Source organism: Microtus ochrogaster, chromosome 10 (genome assembly GCF_000317375.1).
Source record: "Microtus ochrogaster isolate Prairie Vole_2 chromosome 10, MicOch1.0, whole genome shotgun sequence".
In the NCBI taxonomy this organism is placed as follows: domain Eukaryota; kingdom Metazoa; phylum Chordata; class Mammalia; order Rodentia; family Cricetidae; genus Microtus; species Microtus ochrogaster.
In genome coordinates this window covers 80,401,028-80,428,511 of record NC_022016.1, presented here as the reverse complement: position 1 = coordinate 80,428,511, position 27,484 = coordinate 80,401,028, and the positions used below count along the sequence as shown (strand labels likewise).

Below are 27,484 nucleotides of genomic sequence, written 5' to 3'. Positions count from 1 at the left end.
ACCAGGGGCTTCCGAAGTCCCCTGGGATTTTAAAAAACAAAAATCCTGTTGCACTTCCTGCTTGCAGCAGTAATGTGTGGCTCACGGAAGCTACAGCAGCAGCAGCAGCAGCAGCAGCGCTGCATGCCTGGAATGCAGGGACACTGGGCAGGGCCAGGGGAAGGGCAGGGCTGAATGTGGAGTGGAGGCGGAGGTCAGGATTCCTCAGGCTGCAGGATGGAGGCAGCCTCTCCATCTGGGCCATTCCCTTCTGTCTTCGAGGACAGGGACCTCCTGCTGAGTCTTCCTGGGAACCTCAGAAACACACAGGGACATAGGCTGCTCTAGCCTGATGGCTCCCATGGAAAGAGATGACAATTACTGGGGTGTTGTCCTAAAAAGGCGGCCCAGGCTCCGTCCTGCACTGTTTGGGCATCAGTCTTGACCTAAGCACTGTGACCTTAAGATGGGACTTAACCCCTATATCCTTGACTTTCCCACGTGAGACAGGGGGTTAGCATCTTCCTTTACCTACTGAGGTACTGCAGAGGCTAAAATGGGCATCAGCTCGAGACAGGGGGTTAGCATCTTCCTTTACCTACTGAGGTACTGCAGAGGCTAAAATGGGCATCAGCTCCCGTGAAGCCCTTAAATCTATTGGAACATCCCAGAAGCCCAGAATAAACGACAAGCAGCACAGGTACTGAGGCCCTAGGACCACGCCAGCAGGCTTCTCCTATAGATCCAGAAACTGAGACCAGGGCCACAGACTGCGCTGTGAAGCAAGCTGAGGTGCACGCCTATGTCAACCGCACCCTGCTATGCTCGGACACGTATGTCCGTGTCTTGGGATCTCCTCCCACAAGGAACCCATGCCTGTGGAGACACGGGTGTCATCTTACCATGATCTCCATGGAACTCCAGCGTGATGTGCCCCAGTACATGGCCATCCCCTGGTTGATGACGTGGGTCATGGCCCGTACGGTCTCTGTGAGAGAGAATGGAGAGAGCATGGGTTGGGGTGGCTGGGGGTCAGGCCCAGCCTGGGGACGGTCTGCAGATGCAGGTGGGGGTGCCGGGAGGAGGGAGCAGGCTGCAAAGGCATCTTGCAAGCAGTGTACTTTCTGGCTCCCAGGGTCGAGTGTGGGTGTTGGGGAGCGGAGATTCCAGGAGAAAAGAAAATGGAATCGAAATCCTGAAGACAAGTTCTCTGAGCAGGTGAGGCTTGCCAGGATCCCTGGAAAAAGGCTTTGTGAGTAGTCTGATGTCCCTACGGCTGGCAAGGGGGTGAGAGAAGGGGAACCCCAGGAGTGGGCCTCAGACTCTAGGATGAGGAAGTGGGTATCCTGGTCATTCAGTGGACCAGCTGGGTGGATAAAGGCTAGACAACCAGACCGGCCACGGCAGTGACGTTAGCAACGCTTGCAAACACAGTTCTAGTCACTGAAAGCCATTCCCACCGGGATCCTCAGGGCTTCGCAGAGAGGGAAGATGGCGCCGTGGGGACAAAGGCAGGCCCTTGAGGCTGGGGCTCTTGGGACCAGCGTTTCTTGTTCCTGTGCTTGGGGAGCTGGAAGCAGAAGTGAAAAGGTTTGGGCAGGGCATGCCCAGGCTGCAGTCTTCCTCAGGGCAATGGGGGTAGGAGGGTGGGTTTAACTGTCCCTTCCGGGAGGGGCCGAGGTCTGCAGCAAAGAGTTGCGAGGGTCCACAAAAGCTGAGACTCACGACATCCTAAGGAGTGAATGGCTGAGATGCTCCCACCCCATCCTCTACAGCAAGAGCGGGACTCTCCCCACCCCAACAGCACACGTGCCATCGAATTCACAGGTCTGGGGGCATAAAAATCTGCCATCTGGAAGTGTGAAAGGGATCAGATGGGAAGAATAGGGATGATCAGGAGTGGGAGGGGAAAGGGAGCGATGGGGGGTGATTGAAATACATGATAACCATGTAGAAAAATGTCACAATAAGACCCATTATTACATATGGGAACTTTGAGTTAATTTAAAAAACCCTGCCACTTGTAGGCCTTCTCCCTTGGCCATTTAGCTTCTTAGAGATGTGTTGGCTCTGAAAACGGAACGGGGTCTTGGAGGGGTGAGGGATGGCTCCATGGATTTCTCACAGGTCTGATACAATGCTTGCAAGGTCAACAGCCAAAGGCAGGGTAGAGGTATAGAGAAGTGTTTCTAAAAACACGGGGGTAACATCCGCCTCGCTTCTGAATGTCCCCGCCCCACCCTAGCAGCCGCAATTCCAGGCTATGGGAGGGACCGCGAGAGAAGGGGAGAAGAGAACGGCAGAGCCGTTCTGATGGCCTGCCTCGAAACACCATTGGGTCCACAGGACCTTCCTTGCATGGGGCATAGTGTTGGCTTCTGTCTGCCCTGTTTTGGGGGGTGTCTTACTTCTTACTCATTCTAGGTCCCTAAGTACTGCTTTGGCTAAGGTCTATTCATGGTGGACTCCGGGGCATCCTATCTCTGGGGCTAAGGCCACTGGGATTCTGGCAAAATGGTCCCAGTAGGTTCACCCAGAACACCAGGGAAGTTATATCTTACTTCTGCCCCTGCAGGGCAACTCTGCCCCGCCCTGCCTCTTCTGAGGTTGGGGACTGTGACTCTTTGGGGTCTTCTTTACCCTACCTAGATGAGGGACATATGAAAAGGGAGTTTGGGCCTTCTGGGACCTTCCCTGAGTCACTGCCTTTAACTGACATGTTTGACATCGGGAAGAGGTCGGGAGACCTAGAGACCCCGGGTCCTACTCCATGGAGCTCAGGCTCCTAGACAAGCTGCCCTTGTGAAGATTTTTAGAAACACTCTTGGAGGCACCTGAGACCATGCAGTATGGTTTCCCTAGTCTTCTCAGCCAAGGCTTAGGTCCACATGCCAGAGGTAGGGAAGCTGAGAGGGTGGCGCACATCGGCCGCTCCCCCCCAGCCTCTCCCGGAGCTGTCTGGTCATGGTCATGAGGATCACAGCCAGGGAGAGTGCGCGATGCTCTTCCCATGCAGTGAGGGAGATGGAGACGGTGCAGAGCCTGGGAATAAGGCTGATGGGCCAGGAGCCTGCTGTGACTGGCTATTCTGAGGGGTGGGGGAAACCTAGGCAGATGGGGGTCTGGCCAGAGGCAGGCTAAATGTGGGACGCAGGTTTAGGGGCACCGTGCACCTGCGGCCCATGTCAGCGAACCCAGAAACAGTGACACTGAGGGACGGCTGTCTTTCACCTCAATAATTAATGCTGCTTGACAGAAGCAGGGATGCTAAATCCTCCCAGCTGCGGCCAAAACCCACAGCATCTCTGCAGCATCACAAATAATACATGGGAGGGGTCAGGTGGCAGCACCAGGTGGCAGGCAGGAGCCCTTCCAGCGTGGAATGCTGCCCGGTTCCCAGGAAGACCAAGGCCTATCTGTAAGGCAGGGTTCTTAGACTAGTTGCTGATGGGGGGGGCAGATACCAAGCATGGCACAAGGACGCCCTGGGCCTCAGCACCGTGCCAGCTCATATATGTATTCTTCAAGGAAGAGAACCACTCCATTTTGATCCTGGCTGCTAGATGAGCAGACTTGAGTGACCACACACGGCCAGAGTGCTCACCAGGAACCTCTGTGGCAGACGGGGCGGCTTGTTGGCTGGTGTTCTTTGCCTCTGTTGGAGGCTAGAACTTACCAGGCATGAACTAGGAAAGAGACGAGTCTTAGGGGTTGCTCAGTCTGGGGTCCCAGGACCCTTGTGGAAACTTAGTCTTTTCCAACCTTTCCCATTGTACCATCCAAGGTCAGGCTCCCAGGCAGGGACTGGAGCATCCTCAGATCAAGGGAGACCCTGGCAGAAAGCCAGCCGGCCGCTGCAGGTCACAGCACCACAAGCATGGAGTGGGGACATGCACACGGGGAAGGAGGGATGGATGAGAGCATGGATGGGCAGCGAGGGGCTCCAACACCATTTTGCTTTCCCTCTGCTTGCACGATGTCCTCAGGGGGCGCTTCCCCACCCCTTATGCATTTTATGGAGAACTTTGTCATGGTGGGGGGGACAGAGAGTCGTGTAAATAAAAATACTGTCTCATAAAATGCAACTCGGACACAGAAGTCAATAGTCGGCTGAGGGTACTGTGTACCTTCAATGATGAATGTCCTTGACTTGAAGGAACTAAATGGGTCCCCTGGTGATAAAAGAAAGATTTAAAGAGACCAGAGTTTATCGCTGTGGGAACACAGAGGAGTGGTATGATTACGGGCGGGACAGAAGAGCACAAATCATCACACAGAACAGAGTTCTGCTAAAAAGAAAGAATCTCTCTCTATATACACACACACAGCAGTGCGGTATATATATAAAAGCAAATGGAGACAAAATAACCGGTCCAACTTAACCCCCCAGTCCCAGAAGCAGCAAAGCATAAATGAGAAGATGCCGAGGCAGGAAGTGGGAGAGATGGAGGGACCGGGAGTCGAGGGAATAAATAAACGCTAAAGAAACACAAACGGCTCTTCAAAGCCCTGAGTGCTTACTCCCCTCCAGGTAATAACTTACGCCCCAGAGCAAAAGACCGCTAAGCCCTCCCAGGGGAACCAGAATGAAAAGAAAGAAACCGTCCCCGACAGCCGCCACTGTGCAAAATACCAACTGCTGAGACCGCACCAGAGAAGCACTGAACACAGCCAGGATACAGAATGAGATCAGGGCCCCAGGCTCAGCCTGGCAGGGCCAGGGCCTGCCCTTCCCCAACCCAGAGGCCTAGCCACCTCTGTCCTGAGCACTTTGTCCTGCATGAACCGGCTAGGGGGTAACTGGCTGACCTACCTTCCATGGGCGTGTTGGGGTCTGGGCGATTGGCGAAAACCACATCCACATAGTCCAGCTGCAGCCGCTCCAGGGAAGCCTTCAGTCCTGGGAGAAGAGCGGGAGGGGTCAGCACTGTGGGTGCCTGGCTCAGGGGCAAGAGTCAGAAGAGGGCAGGCTCCTGTCATGTGGAGCTTTAGGACAGGTGAGGGCCTTGAGGAGATGACAAGACAGGAGGCACATCCTAAAGGGAGTGGGGGGGCACCCTGGCTATTCCAGGGGACATCAGGAGAACCACAGGCTAAATGTCCTGAGACCCTTGGGCCACTTCCAGGACCTGTGGTCTGTACAGAAACAAGCAAAGCATGGCATGGCATCACACAAGGAGAGAGGGTACAGAAAGAGGGTGGTGTGTAACACACACATCACCAACACACACCTCCTAGCAGCTCAGAGCAAACAGCTAGGGTGAAGACATTGAAACTGGGGTGCGAGGGCCGGGTACTAAGCCTCCCTTCAGTTATGATGTTTCTTTCTTTCTTTTTTTTTTCTGACGTTTTAATTTTATTTTTTTTCCTTATGCACTTTTTGTTTTGTTTTAGTTATGATGTTTCTTAATGAAAAATACTAGCTCAGAATAGGTATGACTTGGAGAGGAAGAGCCCACACCCAGACACCCCCACTCTGGGCCACATTGTTCATCATTCCCAATGCCCCCGAGTGTGTGTGTTGGGTGTGTGTGTGTGGTGGGGTGTGCTCTCACAGCTTTCTAGACCTTCTGACACATGCTCAGGGTGTCTCACCCGGCATCATTCAGACAGTGCGAGGCTCAGCCTGGCCTGAAAGCTGACCATCTCTGCCCAGGCTCAGGTTCCCTGCTTTTCAGAGCAGAGAGAAGGGTCCGTGTTCCCCAGGGTCGAGGCCTGGGCTGGGTCACTGAAGGGAAGGCTACTATGCCTCTTAGCTATCCTTCAGAGGAGATCATGAGCTGGGGACAGCATGGCTGGAGCCCCTCCTTGCTCAGGAGGTCACGGGCTGGGCACACCACAGTTAGAGAGAGCCTGTCCTCACTCAGGAGGTCACGGACAGGGCACACCACAGTTAGAGAGAGCCCGTCCTTGCCCAGGAGGTCACAGGCTGGGGACACCACAGTTAGAGAGAGCCCGTCCTCGCCCAGGAGGTCACAGGCTGGGGACACCACAGTTAGAGAGAGCCCGTCCTCGCCCAGGAGGTCACGGGCTGGGGACACCACAGTTAGAGAGAGCCCGTCCTCGCCCAGGAGGTCACGGGCTGGGGACACCACAGTTAGAGAGAGCCTGTCCTCGCCCAGGAGGTCACGGGCTGGGCACATCATGGCTAGAATCCCTGCTCACCTTCAATTATGTGCTTCCGCGAAAGGCCTCTCTCTGTCTCCGCTCTGAAAAACAGGCCAACAGGATGAGAGATGTAGCAACCGGCTGGGGATAATGCTTACGATAACGATGTTGGGAAAACGCAGGTCAGAACATGCGACACCTGCGGATAACAGCTCCAGGCCGAGGATCCACGGCTCAGGTGGGTACCTGGACACTGACCCCAGGTGGCAGTGAGGCGCAGGGCTCTAGGCTTCAATATTACCTTGCTGCTCAGCTTGGATTTATCATTTATATTTTTTGAGACAGGTTTTCCCTACATAGCTCAGGGTGGCCTCAAACTCATGATCCTCCTGCCTCAGCTTCCCAAGTATTGGGGTTACAGATATAAGTCCAGCTAAGGATTTTTAAAAATTAAGAACGAATATTTTTAAAATTTTTTTTGAGACAGGGTCTCATGTGTCCCAGGCTAGCTTCAAATTTGTTACAAAGCCATGGATGACCTTCAACTTCTGATTCTTCGGCCTCTGAAGCGCTGCAATTATCCTCATGAACCACCGAAGCTTACAGGCTATGAGAAGGAAAACAGGGCTTCATGCATCCCCGGCAGGCACTCTACTGACTGAGCCTCATCCTTAGCCCATAAATCTACTTTATAATCTCCAGGAGATAAACTGATAATTTCCTCAAGCTCTGCAGAGAATACAGAGCCAGACACCTGGAGCTGGCAGAGGGATAAGGTGGCCCAGAGACTTTAGGATGGTTTAGACAGGTCACAATTTTCTGTTTTCTAGAGTTTTAATAATGTCACCATGTAAGTAAAAATGACAATTAAACAAGGCTTGAGTAACAGACATTCGGCCAAAGCTGCTTGCAGTTTGGGAAGGGACCAGATGGGCGTGAGGTCCCTGGACTGAAATGAGTGCCAGCCTGCAGGTAGTGTGCAGAGGCCAACATCCCTTCCTTCCTCAAGGACAAGTGTGACCATTGCCCCGGCTTTGCCAATGGTGTCTCGGCAGGAACCGGGGCTGCAGTGGCCAGCTGCCCCTGGGGCATTGCAAACCGTGGCACTTACTTTCCTCCCCAGAAGATCTTAGTGGTGATGACGAGGCTGGACCGTCTGCAGAGCAGAAGAGAGGAGTTACTGGACTTGGCTGGCCCCTGAGGTTTTCCCTTGGCCTTCACCTAGGGGTCCTACAGCTGTCACACCTGGGAGCCTGGTGTGAAATGGGTGTTTCTGAATTGTGAAGTTCTTGCCAGGTGCCAAGCGCAGGAACCAAGCACCTCAACGCTGCAGGGTATCAGGGTCTAACAATGGAGATGCAAGGTAGGAGCAAAGGTTTGCAGGGATGGGGACAGTGGCTTCCCCATCCCTATGTGTGCGCCTCAGCCCCATGAGGGCCCGCTGAGGCAGGAGAGCCTCAAGTCGGACTCACAATGCCTGCTCTGCTGCCAGACATGGGCAGTGCCAGCTTATGCCAAAGGAGTGATGACCTAGTGTGAGTCTCTCCATACACACCATCAGGGGCTTTACCTTGAATTACTGAATGGGAAGAATTTATTTGGGATTGATCAGCACCAAGGGGTGCGAGAGAAGAGGGGGAGGGTGTCAGGAACCCTGTGGTGTGAGGTCTGGTCACCGAGATTCTGAGTGACCATCAGGAAGGTCAGGGAGGAGGAGGGAAGGTCCAGCTTTACTGGGGGTCTTGGGATATAGGGCAGGACTCGGCCTAGACTGACAGTCAGGGATCTGCTTGAGTGGGTGCTTTGGGTTCTGTGGTGTCTGAATGAGAACGGTCCCTGCAGGCTCATGCCTTTAAATGCTTGGCTCCCAGTTAGTGGAACTGTTTAGGAAGGGTTAGGGGTGTGGCCTTGTTGGGGATTTGTCACTGGGCTGGGCTGTGAGGTTTCAAAAGCCCACACTAGGCCCAGGCTCTCCTTGGAGGCCTGCAGCTTGTGGATCAAGCTTGTGCCCTCAAGAAGTGAGCTCTCAGGTGCTTCTCCAGCACCATGCCTGCGTGCGTGCGTACCTGCCTGCCTGCATGAGTGCCACCATGCTCCCCACCATGATGCTAATGTACTAAACCTCCAAAACTATTCGCCAGCTTCCAATGAAATGCTTTCCTTTATATCATTATAAATGAAATTATAAATCAAGACATTTCCTTGTCTTGATCATGGTGTCTCCTCCTAGCAATGGAACAGTGGCTAAGACAGACTCCTATCCCGCTGTCTTTGAGCTCCGCCACCTTCTAATCCTCGTGGGACATGATTTGCAGGGTGCTGGGCTGAAGCCTGCCACTCCCCAGGTCCAGCATGGCCTGGCCAGGCCACATTGGTGATTTACAGACCCAGACAGTCTGTCTTCTGCCACACACTGGTCCCTTTACAGACGCAGACGGTGAGCTCCTGAAGGTCGGACTATCTCTGAGGTCCTTGGACAGAGAGGATAGAGTTCAGCTGAGAGCTAAAAGGCCGTCACACTTGACCCTCTGCGTGGTGTCCCTGTTACGCCCAGGCTACCTGGGAATGCCTACTGTGTTCAGGAAGTTCATCCCATGAAGCTCTGTGAACGGAGCGGGACAAAGGACAGTATCACTTCTGCCTCAGAGAGCTGGACTTGCACCATGGGGACATGGTGAACACTGGTACCCTGGCCTTAACTGCTTCCATGGCACCCACTGTGTGTGAAGGCTCACTCCCTCCAGACAGGGTGGAAGACACTTCTGGGCTGAGTTCTCCCTCTCCAGTAGGGAAAACTGGGCAACTTGAGATTTCAGCAAGGTTGCCCAGGGATGCCACAGGTGGTACTTTCCACGAGCATGACGGGGTTTCACCTGGCGGAGAATGCCCTTGAGTGCCTGCTTCTTCTGCCTCCTATGTACCACTCTGCCTCATTTACACCCTGCTGGGAATTGAACCCAGGCCTGGAAAAGTACTCTAGAACATTTTCAGCCCTCGGCAGGGCTCTTGTTACTGCCTAACCTACTGGTCCTTGCAGGGTACTGAATTAACTTTTCTATTAAAGGGGAGAAAGGGGGAGAGAGAGAGAAGAAGCTGGGGGAGCTGGCTCAGTGAATAAAGGTGTGTGCTGTCAAGCTAGGAGCCTTGAGAGTGAGTCCCTGAATTCACACAGTAGAGGAAGAGAATCAGCTTCCACAGGTTGTCATTTGACCCCAACATGCACAATGTGGCACATACCTACCACATGGAAATAAATAAACGTAATGATAAAAAATAAATAAAAGAGCGCACAAGCGGCTGACGGACCACCCCTGTGGTAATCAGCAGAGACCAGTCCCCAAACACGGAATGGTTCCCACTGCAGTGCTGGCCAAGCCCAGGCTTGCCCCAGGCAGATGGCCTGCCCATCCCAGCCAGGAACCCCAGGATGCATTGGCCTCTCCTGCCATGCATACCGCCCTCCCCCAGCCTCCCTTGTGTGCCCTGGAGACAGACCGCAGAGATAATTACCTCCATCCCTTCTTCTTAATGATGTTCCCTAATACCACTTCAGCCCTGCAAAGCAAGAGAGAAAGAGAGGCAGACATGGGGATTTCATCTATGCAAAACGGAAAAAGAAAAATCAAACCCAGCCCCACCGTGACAATGAGCCATCGGGTCCCCTCTGTGAAAATGCCCCTGGGGTTGGAATGCCAGGCGCCTATGTGGCCTCGGCCCAGTGGCTCATTCCAGAAGGGGTGAAGTCTGCAACTGCCCAGGACTGGCAGCAGGGGTGGGGGTTGAGGGGCACTGCTAGTCCTCTGATGAAAAGGCCTTGTCCTGGCAGCAGCACCTCTACACTTGTTGGGAAAGGAAAGGTCCCCAGGACTGGCATCCTCCGCCAGCTGCAGGTACACCCGAGAAAATGCTCGGCCAAGGGTCGTGGGTAAAATGTTCAGGTGAATTTATGTTTAAAAGGCAAGCTGTGCTCCAGGTGTTCTCGGCACATGTCTCTGTATGCAGAGACGGTGCACTTCCTGGGGCCAGCGCAGGGCTTCCAACAAAGCCTGTGTGTGCCTGTGTGCACACATGCGTGACTATGCGTGTGTGTTTGTGTGTGTGCCTGTGTGCACACATGCGTGACTGTGCATGTGTGTTTGCGTGCAGCTCGTTCTTCTCTTTAAACAACAGAGAGCCGCCCAGCCCACTGCCTGTTCTTGGCAATGGCTCAGGGTCCTGCTTCAAGCCGGGGCCAGCTGGGGTCACAAGCTGGCTGTTCCAGCTTGGCACAGGAGTGAGGATTAACTTTTAAGAACTTTCTGCTTGTAGCAAAATGTTTCTGAGCAAAAACAACAGACGGAAAATGATCCAAACCCAGCGCTACATTCCAATTATAAAAGCGCCTGAGTCATCCACTCAGAAATAATGGGCTCTAATTTGCAAGCTGTTTAGCATATATTCTGAATGCCCCTCATTTATGGTCAGGACGTACTGAAAATTCAATCAGCTCTGGCCTCCTTTCATTCTGTGGTCCTCCAATTTGTCAGACAAAAGACCAGGAGAGGAGGAAGATGATAGTGAGCCTGCCTGAGTGGCTAACCCAAGCCTCCCGCTTGCAATCTTGGTTGCAAGCTACGAATGTAGGCACAGAAATACTGCAGGTTGCTGAGAAGCACACAAATTACTGTCAGAAAGATATGTGTGTGCTCACCCCTGGTCAGCGAGGGGGCAGCTCTGACTGACTGCTTGCTGAAGCTACGGCTAGCCCCTTGGTCAGAGAAGCTTGGCCTGGCCCCAAGGCATAGTGCACAGCTTCTCAGTCACATTGGCTGCTAGTGTTAAGGTTTCTCTGCAGTGTGAGCAGGCTGCCTTAGCTATGGGCTGGACTGTGAAGCTACAGCAGCTGGCTGAAGAGCTGGGGTAGCAGGCTCCAGAGGCAATGCCATTCAGAGCAGAAAGCTTTCGCTTAAGGCCTTGGCTTCTAGCAAGTGGCTCCTGAGAGGCCCCAAGGATGCTCAGTGTCTGGCATGGCTGTCCTGGCATGCTAGCTTTGAGTGTCCAGTTAAACAGAAGTGAAGGCAGTGACAGAGTAGAGTTTGGGGAATGCTCAGTGATGGGGCCATCTGGAGATGAAGGAGGTAGCATCAATCTGTGTTTGCTCTCCTGGGCAGCAAAGCCGAGGCAGGAGCTGGGCCAGGGAGGAGACGGGGAGATGCCTCTGGGCTGGGCATCTGCACCAGGCTTTTCAACCTCTGGCTGCTCTGCCCAGCTCGTCTGTCTAGAGAGCATCTTGCTGTGACTGGAAGCTGCTGTCTGGTTGGAGGAGGGGGTGGTGGGATGTGGTATAGGAAAGACCCAAGCACTGTTGACAGAGGCTAAACGGGGTGGGGGAACAGCTGTCAGCTCCCCAGGCCCTTGGTAGGGATTGGGCAGTGGTCCAGCTGGGTTCCCTGATGCCTGGTGCCATGGGTCCCGCTCTAGGCAGCAGGTCAGATCCCAAGGCCCATGGAGCAGGTGCTGGCCCTGTGGTCATGGCACATAGCAGGTCAGGGCTGCAGCCAGCCCAGCTGATGGGAATTTGGCTGGCACCAAGCAGGAGCGGGCTGTAGGGAGGACAGAGAGGGAGCCAGAGAATGATTTCACCAACAAAAACTGACTTTTGGAAATGTGATGTACGAGACCAGATGATTTGATTTCAGCCCGTCTTTAAAATCGAAGCCAACAGCTCTGGCTGAAGAGCACTGAGCCTTTGTATAATCGAGTTGGAAAGTTCATTGTCAAGATGGAAAGCGCTTCCTTCGCACGGAGGTCTGCCAGCGCCTGCCCGCTCCAGCTCGGAAAGGCTGTCTGCCCCACAGCCCCTATTGCATCATTAAGACACGAACAGGCCAGGCTCATGGGGGCTCCAGCTCACCCACACAGCTGGGGACAACAGTAAATCCCGGCTGCAGCCCAGCTCTGTGCCTTGTTAACCTCGGTGTCAGGGCACACAGAGAGTCTGGTGAGCAGCCAGTGCCTGAGTGTCCCGAGGCTGGCCCCATCCAAGTATCTCCTAGGATCATTTAGACTTTTAAAAAGAAGACAGAGTGGTAGACACTATCATGAGTGCCTGGGAGGGAGAGACAGGAACTGGAGATGTGGCTCTCTGAAGGTGTCTAGTGCCACCCTCTTCTGTCCGCGAGGAAGGTACATACTTGCCAGCAGCGTAGACCTCTGCAGTATCGAACAGGTTGATGCCATTGTCATAGGCCAGGGTCATGAGGTGCTCTGCCATCTGAAATGACAAAACCGGAGCTGGTGGGGCCAGCACTGTCATTCCAGCTCCAGGGAGGTTCTAGGCAGGGGTTCTCAACCTTCCTGATGCTGTGGCCCTTTAATACAGTTCCTTATGATGTGGTGACCCCTGACCATGTAACTATTTTCATTGCTACTTCATAACTGTAATTTTGATACTGTTGTGAATTGCAATGTAAATCTCTGTGTTTTTCCAATGGTCTTAGGCGATCCTGTGAAAGAATCATTGGAACCCAGAGGGGTCACGACCCATAGGTTGAGAACCACCTCTCTGGAGCATCAGCCCTGTGGCCTTGGTGTTTCTCCTGGCTCCTCTCTCCTCTGTGCCATTGCACAGGGAGGCAACAAACCCTTCACAAAGGATAAAGATGGCAAGACAGATGAGGGAAACAACCTGCTGGCTATGAAGTTTTTGGGACCATCATGGAATGTGGCCCCTGTATTGGGCCCCCAAAACTCAAATGAACCAGAAACTCAGGATGGGACCTTATCTGGTAGCAGGGTATTTGTGAATGTATTTGCTAAGATGGGGCCACATGGCCTCCTAGCGGGCTAGCCATGCCGTCCAATGTGACTGGCATGTTAGTCGGAGGGCTATCTGGAGGTAGAGCACTGACCGCAGCAACATGCCTACAAGCCAAGTTATGCCCCCAGGAGCCGAGAGAGACAGGGGCAGACTCCTCCTCCAGGCCTCTGGGGGGACCAGGTCTTGACTGAAGACATGTGATTGGCAGCACCTTGCCATGTCAGTCATGAGAACCAGTGGCCAGTCGTAGTAGGATGCCCGCCCCCCCCCTTTAAGATTTATCTGTGGATTTATCTGTATAAGGATACACCTCTCCCAGCTACCGTGGGAGGGCTGCACACTGAACACAGAGGGTCCCACAGCCATTCTAGTGGGGCTGAGGGTCATGTGGCCTCTGCTGGCATTTCTCTAATATGACACATGGGTAGCATCCTGGCCATCCAACCAACCTCACTGCTGGCTAGATGGTGAGGGAGAATTGTCTGTATTCTGTCAATCATGTTATAAATAAACTCTGATTGGCCAGGCAGGAAATATAGGCGGGAAAACCAGACAGGAAGTAGAAATGATGTAATGAGAACAGGAGAATTCTGGGAAGGAGGAAATTGATTCCTACCTCTCCTGCCCAGACCACTGAAGCAGCAGGATGTGATCTGCTCCACTGAAAAAGGTACTGAGCCACATGGCTAACATAGATCAGAAAATGGGTTAATCAAGATGTGAGACTTAGCCAGTGAGAGGCTAGAGCTAATGGGCCAATCAGCTTATAATTCATGGAGACCTATGTGTGATTTTCTTTGGGGCTAAACAGTTGTGGGGTACCAGGCAGGACAAAAACCCCAACAACAAGCAGGCCTGGCCCTTCATGTTACAGCTAGATCTTGAGCTCCCAGAAGGGTTAGCTTTGTTTCATAACAAACAGCAATTGGTGGTGGGTTCGGCCATCAAGGAAGCTGGGAGCACACCTGTGACCAATGGCCCCCACTGAAATACAGCAGAGAGAAGAGCCCCGAACGCTGCAGTTCTCAGAGGGCCAAACCTATTCATGCAGTTCAGGCACCAGACCTCCCTCCCCAGTCAGCCCAGAGTGGCTGGATGGTTCCAGCCTCCTGCCTGGTTCTCTGGTATCCAGTAGGAAAGAGGCATCTCTGTGAGCGCATGCATGCATGTGTGCATGCCCGTGTGTTTGTGTGTGCACATGGCATGTGTGTGTGTGTGAGCATGTGTGCATGCTGATGGACTCTGGGAGTGAAGGGCACTGCTAGGGGAGTGGATCCATGCCCAGTGGTGGTCATGGGAATGTGGATTTGGTGCTGCTAGATTCCCTGATTCGTCAGGGGATCCGAGATATCCAGGCTGTGATAAAACCTAATTTCTAAAACCTGAAGCTACTTCAGTGTCTGATGCAGAGCCACAGCTGCTGGGGTCTGAGAGCCAGAAGGACCAGGGTGATGAGGCTCTGGAAATCAACCTGCAGGGAGCTTTGCTGCCTTTTCTGATGCAGCTCAAGTGTGAGCATGTCAAATGCACGGTTACTGTTGCTCTCTGGGGCCTGATGTAACCGCCGAGCCTTTTCTCCAGAGTTGTCCACCTGAGGAACCTCTGCTCGCTCTGGGCATGTTCTCCTGCAATGCCAATGCACGGGCAAGTGTGGTTTGTTCACAGGTGTGTTCTGTTGCTTTCACCACGACCTTTCCCAGATGTGTCTCATCAGGTAGCCGGAGCCATGCCCAGGGCGACACTGCATGCTGCACCCCACTGGGTAGGGGCCATGTGGCCTCCCTGGAGGGTTTCTGAGGCTCATGGCTTGCATTTTTGTCTTCTGAGGACTTATTTGTTCAACAGGCACGTATTTCTGCCCTATCCTATCAGCCTCCCAGAAAGGAGGCTGCAGCTGCTCTGTACTTGGTCTCTAGGGCATCCTGGGGACCAGCTCAAGGTGGTTCCCGAGAGCTTCGCTCCTCCCCTCGCTTTACATTAGATGCACACTTCCTGGAGCTGGGATGTGGCTCAGCTGGCAGAGCACTGGCCTAGCAAGCCTGAGCCCTAGGCTCAGTTTCCAGGAACAAACAAAGCCAGGAGTGGCGGCGGTACCCACCTGTAACCCCAGCACGCAGCAGGGTGAAGGCAGGAGGACAAATTCAAGGTAATCCTTGGTTACATAGTAAGTTCAAGGACAGCTGGGAATATGTGAGACTGTCTTTTAAAATGTTCTACTGCCAGGCAGTGGTGGCGCACACCTTTAATCCCAGCATTTTGGGAGGCAGAGGCAGGTGGATCTCAGTGAGTTCGAGGCCAGCCTGGTCTACAAAGAGAGTTCCAGGACAGCCAAGACTGTTATATAGAGAAACCCTGTCTCAAAAAACAACAAAAAATGTTCTTATTAAAATCTGTATGAAAAATTTCCCATACTAACCCTAAAACATTTTTTGGAGGGGGATGGAGATGGCTCAGTGGTTAACAGCTCCTGTTCTTGCAGAGGACCAGGTTTGGTTCCCGGCACCTGCATGCCGGTTACATCTGTAGCTCTAGTTCCAGGCGACTGACGCCTCTTCTGGCCTCCTCATGTGCTTGCCTGTGGTGCATATCCATGTACGCAGGCAAAACACTCAACACACAAAAATCAAACTAAAGACGATAACTCTGAGACAGGGCCTCACTATGTCGTCCAAATGTTCCTCAAACCCAGGCTCTTTCTGCTCCAGCCTCCTGAATGCCAGGACAGTGGCAGTTGCCACCCTTTCAACAATACTGTCACACGTGTGCTACTGTGCAGCCAGCACCACCATCCTCCCCAGAACATTCTTGGCTTTACGACGGTATGGCAGCTCCACAGATACTGGTGGGTGGCTGTCGTGACGTCACAGCGCAGGAGCCATCAAACCTTTTCTCACTAGGACAGATGTTTAACGGCTCAAACAGCTTGGGCTAGATAACCTGTCCGGGACTCAGCTTTGTCCTTGCAACAGAAGCAGCCACAGACGTCTCAACCCATGAGTGTGACTGTGTGTCGATAAAACTTTACTCACAAAGACAGAGTGCAGACTCACAGAGACAGGAAGTGGATTAGAGGCTAGCAGGGACTGGGAGAGTTACCGCTCGAAGGTGTGGAGTTTCTTTTTGGAAATGGAAGTCACGCCTGCACGGCAACATGAAGACACCCAATGAACTACACCCCTAGAATGATTAAAATGGTCATTATGGCTAAGGGTGCCCGTGGGTGTCATTCCTAGGTTACTGTTCAGCTGTCCACCCTGACTCATTTCAATCTCTCATTCATCCGCAGATGCTGCTAGGCTGTCTGGCCGGCGATCCCCCCCTTGTCTACTGCCCCAGCACTGGGATTTCAAGTACACACTGCCATGCCCCCCTTTTTATGAGTTCTGGGGATTCAACTTGCTGGTGAACACTTTAATGGCTGAGCTACCTCTCTGGCCCTAACATGGTAAATTTTATGGCTCATGTATCTAAGCAAAAGTTCTCAGGGTAGGGAGGAAAGCAGTCCACAGTAGTCTTGGCTTCCTGACTGGCTCTTACCCAAACAGGCAGAGAACAAATACTCTGCCCTCATCACACGACACAGCCAGGGGTCCCTAACATTTGGCATATTGATTTTTTTCCCTACATGAATTGCAGGATCTGATACAAAAATCCTTGTTCCTTTACTACGTTGTGTTTGTCTGTGGCATCCTCCCAGGACCCGAACTCTGTCATCTACTTCTCCTCCTGGTTGATGTCATCAAGGTGTGACCCCCAGCATCTTTATCCTTGTCATTCTGTCCATGTCTGAGACACGAAGGGGGGCAAAGCCAGCTGGAGCTAACATCTGAGATTCATTCATCAATACTCCCAGTGCCACAAATCTGTTGGTGACAGAGTCGCTTGTCCACAAGGACACCATGCCCTGTGGCTAGTGTCTCCCTCCAGAGTCCTCCTACCGACTATCAGCAGCCACCCTGAACGGGGGATAAGGCTGAGTCAGACCTGACTTGTTTGAGACAAACCACACGTGTCCCAGGGCTCCAATTTCTACTCTGAGCTCTGGGGACCAGCGTCACCTTAGAAGCTCCCGACTCACCCTGAGTCTTCAGCAGCCTCAGAGCGCAGGACAAATGGTTCAATGACCAGCTATTGTTATAAAAAAAAATCAAGTACGAAACCACACACTGCATTTAAATCTCCGCGGAAGCCAAGTTTTCCCTAAAAACTGAGCAACTGCAGCTAATAAGGTCTCAAATGGACTCGCTTATTAATTTTTAAACACGAGCCTTTCTCCAGCAAACTGGGCAAACAGCGGCCGAGATGGTGCAGATGCTGGGAGCTCTCTCTCTGACCTCCCACTGTGCGGAAGGGCACCCCTGTCCCGACAGGCCCTGTGACACCAGCAGCACTCAGATCTGCTTTTCTTAGCGTCACCGTGGGTCCCAATGGTAGATAAGCCCCAGAAGACAGCAGTTCCCAGTAGTCAGAGGAAATGTGGTCAGGAGCATGGCGGGCCGACAGCCCACACGGGTTAACAGGTGTGTGTGGATGGGTCACTCATACTCAGAGGGGGCCCAGCTTTGTCACTGGGAAAACATGGGCCTTGAATTTGGGGTGAGCTGCGGCACAAGTGTCACGTCCATGAGAACCCTGGACTCCCAGGATCCCACAGTTCTCAGCTGTGCCACCAGGTGCAGCACCTGTCTCAGTCACCACCCCTTAGCCTGTCTGACTACGGGGGCAGGAAACCCCAACACAACGAGAAAGAGGCTGCCACGGTGGCTTCCGTGAGCACACACAGTCCCTAGTTTATGCAGGGGACTTAACCGTGTGCTTGGGGCTGAGGGCTCCCTGTCTTACCTCATCGGTGATCTGGCCCCCGAAGGTCACCCATGTTCCTAGAAGGAGACATACAGGTTCAGGTGAGATAATTTGACAGTAGGTGAGAACAGTCTTGTAGGTGCTCAGACTTTAAAGCGTAGGGCATCGGGTCAGACACAGCCACATGCTGCCCACTGTCTGTGTGGAGCACATCCCGTGTGTGTGGATACCTGGCCTCCAGGTGAATCTCCAAACAAAGCTAACAGTAGTCTCTCTATAGGACAGAGAGCTGGGTAAGCCGAGGAAGGCTGTGGCCTCTAAAGTGTCCATCCGGAGCCAGGTGAGGAGGCTGAGACAGGAGGACCGCCCTGAGTGGGAGGCCAGCGTGGGCTCTAGTGTTGGTGTGGTGCCGCCCCGGAGAGCGGACCGAGGGTGCTTCCCTGATGACAGGCTCTGCCTGCAGAGGGTTAGGTGTGGGCGTTAGGGTGGGAGGGGTAAAGAGTGCATTTGCCTTGAAGGAGGGAAACAGCGGGTTCTGAGGACTGAGCTGACACCCAGCAGAAGGAACAGGGCAAGACCGAATGGTCTTTCCTGGGGACTGTCTCTCTGAAGTGAGGCTTCGAAGCCAGAAAGCAAGCTTCCTGGTTCAGTGAGCGTCAGGGGCTGCTCTGACTTATGGGTAGAAGTGAAGGGCTGTGTGCAAAGAATTCTCCTGGCCTCTCCTGGCTAAGGCTAAGGTTCTGTCCCTTCCTTTTTTTTTTCCCAGCTGCTGGTTGCCATGGCAACCTAATCTCCCAGAATTGTAGGCTCTCAGTGTAGCTCTCTGTTAAGGGTGGGGCTGACTCGTTCGAAGCCCCCATATCCTTGTTCATGAGGGGTCCTTGTACTTACCAAGCCCCAGGCAGGAGACCCGGAGGCCAGATTTGCCCAGGTTCCTGAAAAAAAAAAAAAAAAAAAAGATTGAGTCAGACCTTGGCTCGGGCAGGAAGGATGCTGCTAGCCAGACTTGAGCACCAGGGCCAGCCTGTTGCCTGCTTCCACCCAGTCATTTCTGATTTCTGAAAGGCACAGAGAATCATCCGACGGAGGCCTCTGCTAAGCGGCCATGGGGTGACATGCCAGTTGTTCCCCAGGACCACACGGGGCTCACACAGGCCCGCAGAGCTGCTTCCAGGGCAGATGATGACAATAACAAGGGCTGTTGTTGTGATGGACAGGTTGCAAGGTGACTGACTCGGGTCTGTGAGTGGCTGCAGGGTCCAAAGCTAAGCTCCCTCTTGAGGGTGCATTTGCCACCTCTGTTATGGGTTATTTGTCCCTCCTTGAGAACAATGACATGCAGTTCGTCCTGCTTCATCTGAGCCTTGCCCTTCGATGTCCCACAGGCCAGTGGTGTGGGCGGCACTGCGGCTCCCCAGCAGGGTGGCTCTCACTCTGTCATAGCCTGGCAGCCCATGAAATAACCTCTCATGCCCACTGAGGCTCCTACCTGGTAGGACACACCTTAGCAGATGGACAGGTTTGGGGGTCATCATTACTGTTCTTAGGAGGCTGTAGAGGGTGAGACACTTCTGCCAAGTCTGGGTCATCTGTCTGTCCTTGTACCGGCCAGCCTGGACCCCCACCCCAGGAGCAACAGCACATCAGGGGCTCTTAAACATCCTGCTAGCTGTAGGATGGGTCTCATGAGTGCCCAAGGCAGAGGACAAACAGAGGACAGCCTAGGAAGTGGGGATGTTCCCCTTGGCAGCCAGCTCAAGCTACCCACACAGTGGTCCATGAGCACCCATGCCTGGCCTGTGTGTTGGAGACAGGGGCATGAGCTGCCCACATGGTAAGGTGGACAAGTGACTGGGTGCCATAGCTCTACCTGGGCCCTTGCCCTTTTAGGGCTGGACTCCGCTTCTCTCATGGGCTCCTGCCGCTCCATGTGTCCCTATGCTCCCCAAGGGCCAGCCACTCCTAGGGCCAGCTGGGCAGTTCCAGCAAGGATGCCGGCTACTCTGAGAACGGGTCACACAATTCCCAGGTCTGGTGCTGTCACAGGACATTGACTTACGTGTATTTTGTTTCCCAAAGAGGCAGCTGCCCAAGACAGGGTGTATGACATATGAGATGTTTCTCTTTATACAAAACCATCAATGCACACTGCAAACAGGCTCAAATGAACCATGGTGGCATGGTCCCAGCACTTTCTTTTTGACAGGGGTTTCTCTATTATGTAGCTCTGGCTGTCTTGGAAATCACCATGTGGACCAGGCTGGCCTCAAACCCACAGAGATAAATCTGTCTCTGATTTCACCTCTGACTCCCAAGTGCTGGGATTAAAGGTATGTGTCACTATGCCTGGCCTGGTCCCAGTATTTGGAGGTCTGAAGCAAGGGGATTGCTGAGAGTTTGAGGCCATCCTGGGCTGCATAGCAAGATCCTGTCTCAAAAACAAAAACAAATAAAAATCCAAAACAACAAACCTCCCAAACTTAATAGATAGTAATATTCATGCATTAAAAAGAGAAATGAAGCCGGGCTGTGGTACCGCGTGCCTTTAATCCCAGCACTTGGGAGGCGGGAGGCAGAAGCAGGCAGATCTCTGTGAGTTCAACGTCAGCCTGGTCTACAAGAGCTAGTTCCAGGACAGGTTTCAGAGCAACAGAGAAATCTTGTCTCGAAAAACACAAACAAAAACGAGAGAGAGAGAGAGAGAGAGAGAGAGAGAGAGAGAGAGAGAGAGAGAGAGAGAATATGTTTCTGGGCTTTCCCGTTATAAATCAGTGAATTCAGCCAGTGGTGCCCTGAGTACTGTCTATCAGCACCAGGCCACCCGTAGACCCGGGCATCTGGAGCTAGCCTGAAAGGCAGGGTTGTATCACATCTAGATTCTGCAGAGCCAGATCCGGGCAGAAAGGAACTGTAGTGGAATGTGACCAAAGTGCCTAGAAGGGGCACACTGATCATGGAAACGCAAGGTTTGACAGCTGCCACAGTTAGATTGATTGCTGATAAAAAAAACATGACCAAGGGCTGGAGAGATGGCTCAGTGGTTAAGAGCATTGCCTGCTCTTCCAAAGGTCCTGAGTTCAATTCCCAGCAACCACATGGTGGCTCACAGCCATCTGTAATGAGATCTGGTGCCCTCTTCTGGCCTGCAGACATACACACAGAATATTGTATACATAATAAATAAATAAATATTTAAAAACAAAACAACAACAACAACAACAAAACCATGACCAAAAGCAACTTGAAGAGGATGGGTTTTTGTTTTGTTTTTTTTGTTTTTGTTTTTGGCTTACTTATTCCTTTCCTGGTTACCGAACACTGAAAGAAGCCAAGGCAGGAACTCAAGCAGAAGCCATGGAGGAGTGCTGCTTACTGGCTTGTTCAGCCTGCTTTCTTACATAACCCAGGACCACCCACCTAGAAGCGGCACTGCCCACAGTGAGATGGGTCCTCCCACATCAACCATTAATCAAGAAAATGCACTACAGCATGTCCACAGGCCAAACTGATGGGAACATTTTCTCAGCTGAGGCTCCTTCTTCCCAGGTGACCCCGTTCTGTGTCACCCCGATAAAAAGCCAGCCAGCACTGAGGCCATGGAGTCACATAACACTTTGAGAAGTGCATAGAGACTACCGATCTCTTCCCTAGGAGTAAGGTCACAAACACACTTAGCGTCCTGTTTGAAACATTTCAGGGTTTGCAGAACCCTGGGCCCTCCTGGGTACCTGGTCTGGATAGAGCCAGGTGTTGAGAAGGCAGCCTGGAGCCGTCTTAACACGTGACCATAGGCAGCAACTTCCTGACCAGAACAGGTCAGGAGGCAAGTTCTTGTCTGTCACCCTCCAAAAACTTTTGTTAGTGTAGTGCTGGAGCGGAGACTCGAACCTAGGTCCTTACACGCTGGAACACACCGCATGTTCTGGGAGAGAGAGCAGCTTAAGAAGCAGGCAGGTGAAGACTCAAAACATGAGGCTGGGCCCACCTGTGGCTGAAGAGCATGCGCCTGTCGCCTGTCAGTTTGGGGTAGCACATCGAGAAGCCATGCACCTTAAGTCTGGTCAAAAAACAGACGAACTTCCCAAAAGGCCTCTCTCTTCTCCTGCGCCTGAGTGTGGGTCAGGGAGTGTGGCTCCGGGTGTGTTCTCATCTACTGTCCTTAGGGACACTTTAGCAAAACCAGGTCACTGCTCCATGCTGTAATTGCCCTGCTCAACTTCTTTTGTTAAATGATGGTATTAGTCCTGCCATCTGCTGCCAGGCCTGATGCCCAAGGGCAGGCGTGGGCCTTCTTGTCTTTATCTCTGAGGGGACAGTCACCTCCAGGCTAAAAGCTATATGGGAAAGGCTCCCCTAGAGAGGGCAGGGAGCGTCACAGAGCCAGGCCTGCACGGTGGCAGCCACCATGCTGTCACCCCAAACTTCAGGATGGAAGAATAATCTACACATTTCCCTTCTTCAATTAAAACTTGATATGATTATAAAGTAACTGGGCAAAGTCCCTAAGCCTCTCTCACCGGCGTGCCGTCTCTCTCCTGAAGCCTGGGAAGAAGCCTCTGGAGGCTTCTCAGCATCACCTTGGCCAGAGGCAAGGCAGATTCCTGGCCAAGCAGCCTCCTGTCCCAATGGCTGTGCCTCAGGCTTCAGAGTGGCAGGGCCCCAGGAAACAGTCTTTAAAAAGAGTTCTGGGCCTTTCATGTTAGCCACCTGGGAGGAGGACAAAGGCTGGCTCAGGTAAAGGCAAGGCCATTCTACCTCACTATGGTAGGGAGTGTGAGGGACAGGGATTCTGGTGTTGGCCCCCGTGCTGGGTGTGGGGTACCAGTCATGCATAGGTCTTCCCTGTACCCAGACTCCGGACCCAAGGGCAGGCATGGGACTTCTTGCCTTCAACTGCTGACTAGAATAGGGCCCCAACGAGTGTCAACTGAGGGACAGCAATGTTGCCGCCATTTGGACATGAGCAGTACATGTCAGAGATCAGACCCTGGGGACAGAATGCTCCTCCCACCTCCACAAGCAAATCAAAAGCTGTGTCCTTGGTTCGGGAGACCTCTGCCTCTTCCAACCCTGTGGGCCGTGAAGCGTCAATGGACAAGTACACCTGGGGTGTCTGGAGGGAAGGGGAGGTGGAGGCACCAGGATCAGGCCTATCCTTGGTCCCCACAGCCTTAACCAAATGTTAGCTGCGGCCCTGGGCAATCATTCTGTGGTCACTTGTGAGGCTGATGCCCACGAGGCACGAGAGCAGAGAGACCCCTTAAAGGGACTTGTGGGTCATGAGCTAGATACCCTTTCTTTCGGCTCCTAGGCTGCACATCTTTTACAGGAGTATGGTCCCCCTCCCTCCAGATGACAGCAAGAACACACAACCAGGTCCTGCCGTGGGGGGAGGCTGAGCTCTGCCATCAGACAGATGGGGCCCTGTGTCTAAGAAGAGCTGGGGCTGGAATTTGAACTCAGGAGTCCAGATTGAAAGCCTTTCACTGCTGGGTCTCACCCTCCCTGACTTCAGTGTATGCACGCATACAGTACACAAGTACGAAGCTACAAATATGGGTATATATGCACAGACACACATGGGTACACACACAGACACATGCACACAGACACACAGGCACACGTGTACACACAGACACACACACGGACACACATGCACACACAGAGACATGCACATATACACTGCACACACATGATTACTGGGAGTGCTTGGGCTTCTTTGAGATCCACTTTTCCCATCACGTGGAGCTCTCTGCGCGTGACACAGCGGCATTAGTGTTTAGTCCTGGCGAATCTCAGATTGACTTCAAAGTCACATCAGGTAACAAGAATCCAAACAAATACATGCAGAAATTTGTGCATATGCACATAGATGCATACACACCCCTGTACATACATGCATATAGACACACATACATCTATTTAGCCCTAGCTTTTAATGGCTACCGAAACCAAGATACAAACCACAGAGAATCTAGAACAGGGAATTCCATCCCAATTGTCCCCACCAAGCGTAGAGGATGGAAAAAGATGCAGGACCCTTATCTCATGCCAGCGCTTGCCACAATGTGGCCTCATCGCATAGGTACATCTGGTATACCTTCTGAGTGTTGGTCCCGGGGAGCTTTAAGCTCATTGTGATACCAGCTGGGAACTTAGGGGACCCTCCTGCAGTCAGTGGTGACCACCTGTGTTTGGTCTGTCACTGGGAAGCAACTGTTTCAACTCCAGTTTTAAGAAGCTTTTCCCAAGAGGCTGTCTGGGCTCCAGAGTGCTCCCTTGACCCATTCAGCCTGTACAAACCCAGGGACGATCCCTTTCCCTGGAGACTCCATGGAGAGAGGCCCCATCCCCTTTCCCCCAGAGCTACTCTTTAGGTGCCAAGTTGCTCATCTCCTTGGGCTCTGAGTCTTACACAGGAGTGAGAAAGACCCCAGCATCTTCTGGGCCTGTGATCTTAGAGAAAGTAGGAGGCGTTGGGAGGGGGGGCACGGCTGAGGTCAAACAGTAAAGTACAGTAAAGTCCCATGAGGTGATTTACTTTAGGAGCTGAGCCCATAAAAGAGATCAAAAACGGTGAAGGAAGATGGTGACTATATACCCGCCCCCCTCTGTGGCCCAGGAGAACAGACTTGGAGTTCACCAAGTCTCAGCTTACTCTTTAGCAGGTCTACCAGGTGCTAAGAGGCCCTCAGCGAGGGCTGCTCAGGTCTCCAGAGACGGATCTGCAGGGAGGCAGGAAGGCCGGTCTCCACCCCACAGAACAGGCTGCTCTGCCTACCTATATTTCATCCCTGGCTGCTTCACGTTGGTGTCGTTGCTGTTTTGGGTGCTCTGTACTGACAGCTGTCCCAGGCTCCGGGCTACCATGGCCACGGCACGGAATCGTCCACGGGTGCCCGGGCTGGGGCTGCTGGCTGCCGAGCGACCCAGGCGTTCTTCAGGACCGCGGGTCTTCAGGCTGTGCTCTGAGCACACGAAGGACACCTGCATGGTGAGGCCCTGTTCAGCTCCTGCCGGATTCAGAAGTCACCTGCTCCTTAGGAGCCCTTCCCTGCCTCTGGTGAGACTTTATCCCAGAAGGTGAAGAAGCGGCGGGGCGTTCTCTCAGAGAAAGGATTTCTGAGGGCAAGAGAGGACCTGCCTGCGCAGCCGAGTGGATGGCATCAAATTTCCAGACGAGACAAACTCTCATCTGAGAGGAGTCAAAGATGGGGGGGGGGTCGGAGGTCCAGCAGGGAGGAGCCTTGTCCATTCTCTTCTCACATCTCCTCCGTCTCCACTTGGCTTCCCCTGCTCTGGTTCTGCCTGTTTCACGTCCCTGGCAGTCTCCAAGAGTGGGCTGCAAAGGCCTGAGGACTGATGGGCGCAGTCGCCTTCCTCCAACAGGAGTGGACTCCCATCTTCATGACCTCGCTGCCGGGTGTATTCCTTGGGGTGGGATCCTGGGGTTGAGCAGGGCTGCCGCGACTGCATGCTCAGAGGGGTCTCAGGGAGAGCAGCTGCTTCTCCTGCCTGGCTCCTGGCTCTGCACATGGGGTGTCAGAGGCTCCTGCCGAGAGCCAGTGAGTTCCCTGTCAGAGGCGCAGGCGGTGCCGAAGAGTCATTATTTATGATGCAGGATGCACAGCCGCCTGCCTTGCTGGTCTCCAGGGGGTGGAGGGAGCTGGCACTGGCTGCTCCAGGCTGACCTGCAGCCCCAAGCCTGGGTAAGCAACATTGGCTCAGGTGTGTGCCGGGGGAGTGGGGCGGTCCCTGGAGTCGGTGTTCATCTCTGTCTGCTCAGGGACAAGTTACCAGGAAAGGGGAGGGAAAGCTTCCACTCGGACATGACCAAGGAAAGCCGATGGCTCAAAGAGACAATGGGACCAAGACGCACAGCAAGACTTATCTCACCAGTGCTTTTGGAACCGACAAGTGAATGAGGGGCCTAGGCCCTGCCTTTATATACCCATCCTCAACATAAGGAAGGTCTCTCCCTGAACCTGGAGCTCACTGGCTTGGCTAGGCTGGCTGGCCACCAAGTCTCAGGGATCCCCTTGTCTTTGACTCCCTTCCCCAAGCACCGGGGCACACGCTGCCGCGCCTGACTTTGTATGTGGCTTCTGGGGATCTGAACTCAGGTCCTCCATCTCATGTGACAGGTGCTTTATCGGCTGAGCCCCCTCCAAGCTCGTGCTCTGCCTCTGGGTACAGCCGATAAGAATGACAGCTATGCTCAGTGGGCGGCCTCTCAGACTTCACCTCTGTTCTAGGTCAAGCTTGGCAGGCAAAGCATGCAGAGCCTGAGCCTGGTTAACGGCTCAGGGTCAAAACCAACGAGCAAGCAAACAAACAACTGAACAAATACAATGCACTCCAAAGATCTTGTCACAGAAACTCCCATGGTGGGAGCCAGCCACAGACCCTACAGTGTGCCCGCCCACCCCAAGTCCAGCAAAACCTCAAGTCCCCTTGAGCTCAGACCTAAGGCAAAGAGAGGATCCAGTCCCTGGGGGTAGAACTGGACCTAGGAGGATAGAGTTGGTACCTTTACCAAGGATGTTCTGGAAGGTCACACAGGCACTGCCTACAGAAACCAGCCTGGGCCAAGCTCTGTTCCTCCTGCCAGCAGCGCACTTAGGCAGCAGGGGTTTGCTGGCCTGAGGCCCTGCGCTCCAGATAACCTGAGGCTCTTTCCAAGCAAACTGGGTGGAAGGAGGGCTGGGAGAAGGGCGGTTAAATTCCTTCTGCAGCCTGGACCCTGGAACTCACAGAAGACTACCCTGGCCTTTTAAGGAGCATGCGGCTGCTGAAGGTTACAGAAGGCACAGCATCTGCTCGCCTCCCTGCTGCAGGAGGCGAACATTGTAGCCTCCCCCGAAGATGCAGAGCCTGAGCCCAAATAGAGACATGGAAGTTAACTCTGGCTAACAGCTCATGGAATCTTTTAACACACACCCTTTATTCCTTAGAACTTTGAGTACCGCACGGGGTGTGTTTGGCACAGAGCAGTCTGCCCAGCACCGAACCACCAAGATCTTGTCAGGAACTCGGGGAGCCTGTTATACACACAGAGTCCTGAGCCCGGACCTCCTGGAGTGGTCCCCAGAGACGGTTTTTAAAAATGCCTTATTTTTAGTTTTAATTATGGTTATGCACATGTGTCTATGTGGGTATGTGCCTGTGTGTGTGTGTGTGGGGGGGTGTGGGTGCCTACAGAGGCCAGTAGAGGGTGGGGCACCCAGAGTTGGAGTTCCAGGGGGCTGTGAGCCACCTGATGTGGGTGCTGAGAATCAGATTCCAGTCCTCTGCGAGTAGTGCACACTTTAACTGCTGAGCCACCTCTCCGGCCAGGGGTGCGTAAGCAGGAGGTCTGGGCTACACACCTCTCTGGCCAGGGGTGCGTAAGCAGGAGGACTGGGTTACACACCTCTCCGGCCAGGGGTGCGTAAGCAGGAGGTCTGGGCTACACACGCGGGCCTGGCAGAAGCCCTTGACCTCCTGACTTTTCTTTTTTATGGATTTCCCTGTGCTGGCTAACCAGGGCATCTCACAAGGGGGGGGGCTCACTGCTCCTCCAGGGTCACTCTCAACCACAGGGTGTGCCATGAACAGCCACACTAATGAGTGAGGTCAGAAGAGGCAGAGTGGCCGCAGAACTGGGGCCCCACTCCTAAGTATGTTCCCAGAGAATGCAAATCATGTGAAACCACAAGAGCTTGAACACAAATGTCCACAGCGACATTTTTCAGCACCGTCAAAAGATGGCAACAACCCAAATGCCCAGCAACTGACAAACGGCCGAACAACACG

The 27,484-nt window shown here is 53.2% G+C and overlaps 1 protein-coding gene across 4 annotated transcripts in view; it reads right to left on the bottom strand.

Annotated features, from left to right (window-relative positions):
* The window catches only part of Kcnab2 (potassium voltage-gated channel subfamily A regulatory beta subunit 2), a 49,756-nt gene that overhangs the window by 5,070 nt on the left and 17,202 nt on the right, over window positions 1-27,484 (bottom strand). For 2 of the 4 annotated variants that reach the window (XM_026781833.1, XM_026781834.1), the window contains 9 exons: window positions 18,581-18,624; window positions 17,729-17,766; window positions 12,261-12,340; window positions 9,598-9,642; window positions 7,199-7,243; window positions 6,145-6,188; window positions 4,793-4,879; window positions 4,107-4,151; window positions 882-967 (listed from right to left, as the gene is read on the bottom strand). In XM_026781833.1, the coding sequence (XP_026637634.1) occupies window positions 882-967; window positions 4,107-4,151; window positions 4,793-4,879; window positions 6,145-6,188; window positions 7,199-7,243; window positions 9,598-9,642; window positions 12,261-12,340; window positions 17,729-17,766; window positions 18,581-18,624 (514 nt within the window). The remainder of the gene's footprint in view (window positions 1-881; window positions 968-4,106; window positions 4,152-4,792; window positions 4,880-6,144; window positions 6,189-7,198; window positions 7,244-9,597; window positions 9,643-12,260; window positions 12,341-17,728; window positions 17,767-18,580; window positions 18,625-27,484) is intronic. The other 2 variants (XM_013348588.2, XM_026781835.1) reach the window with 1 other exon arrangement.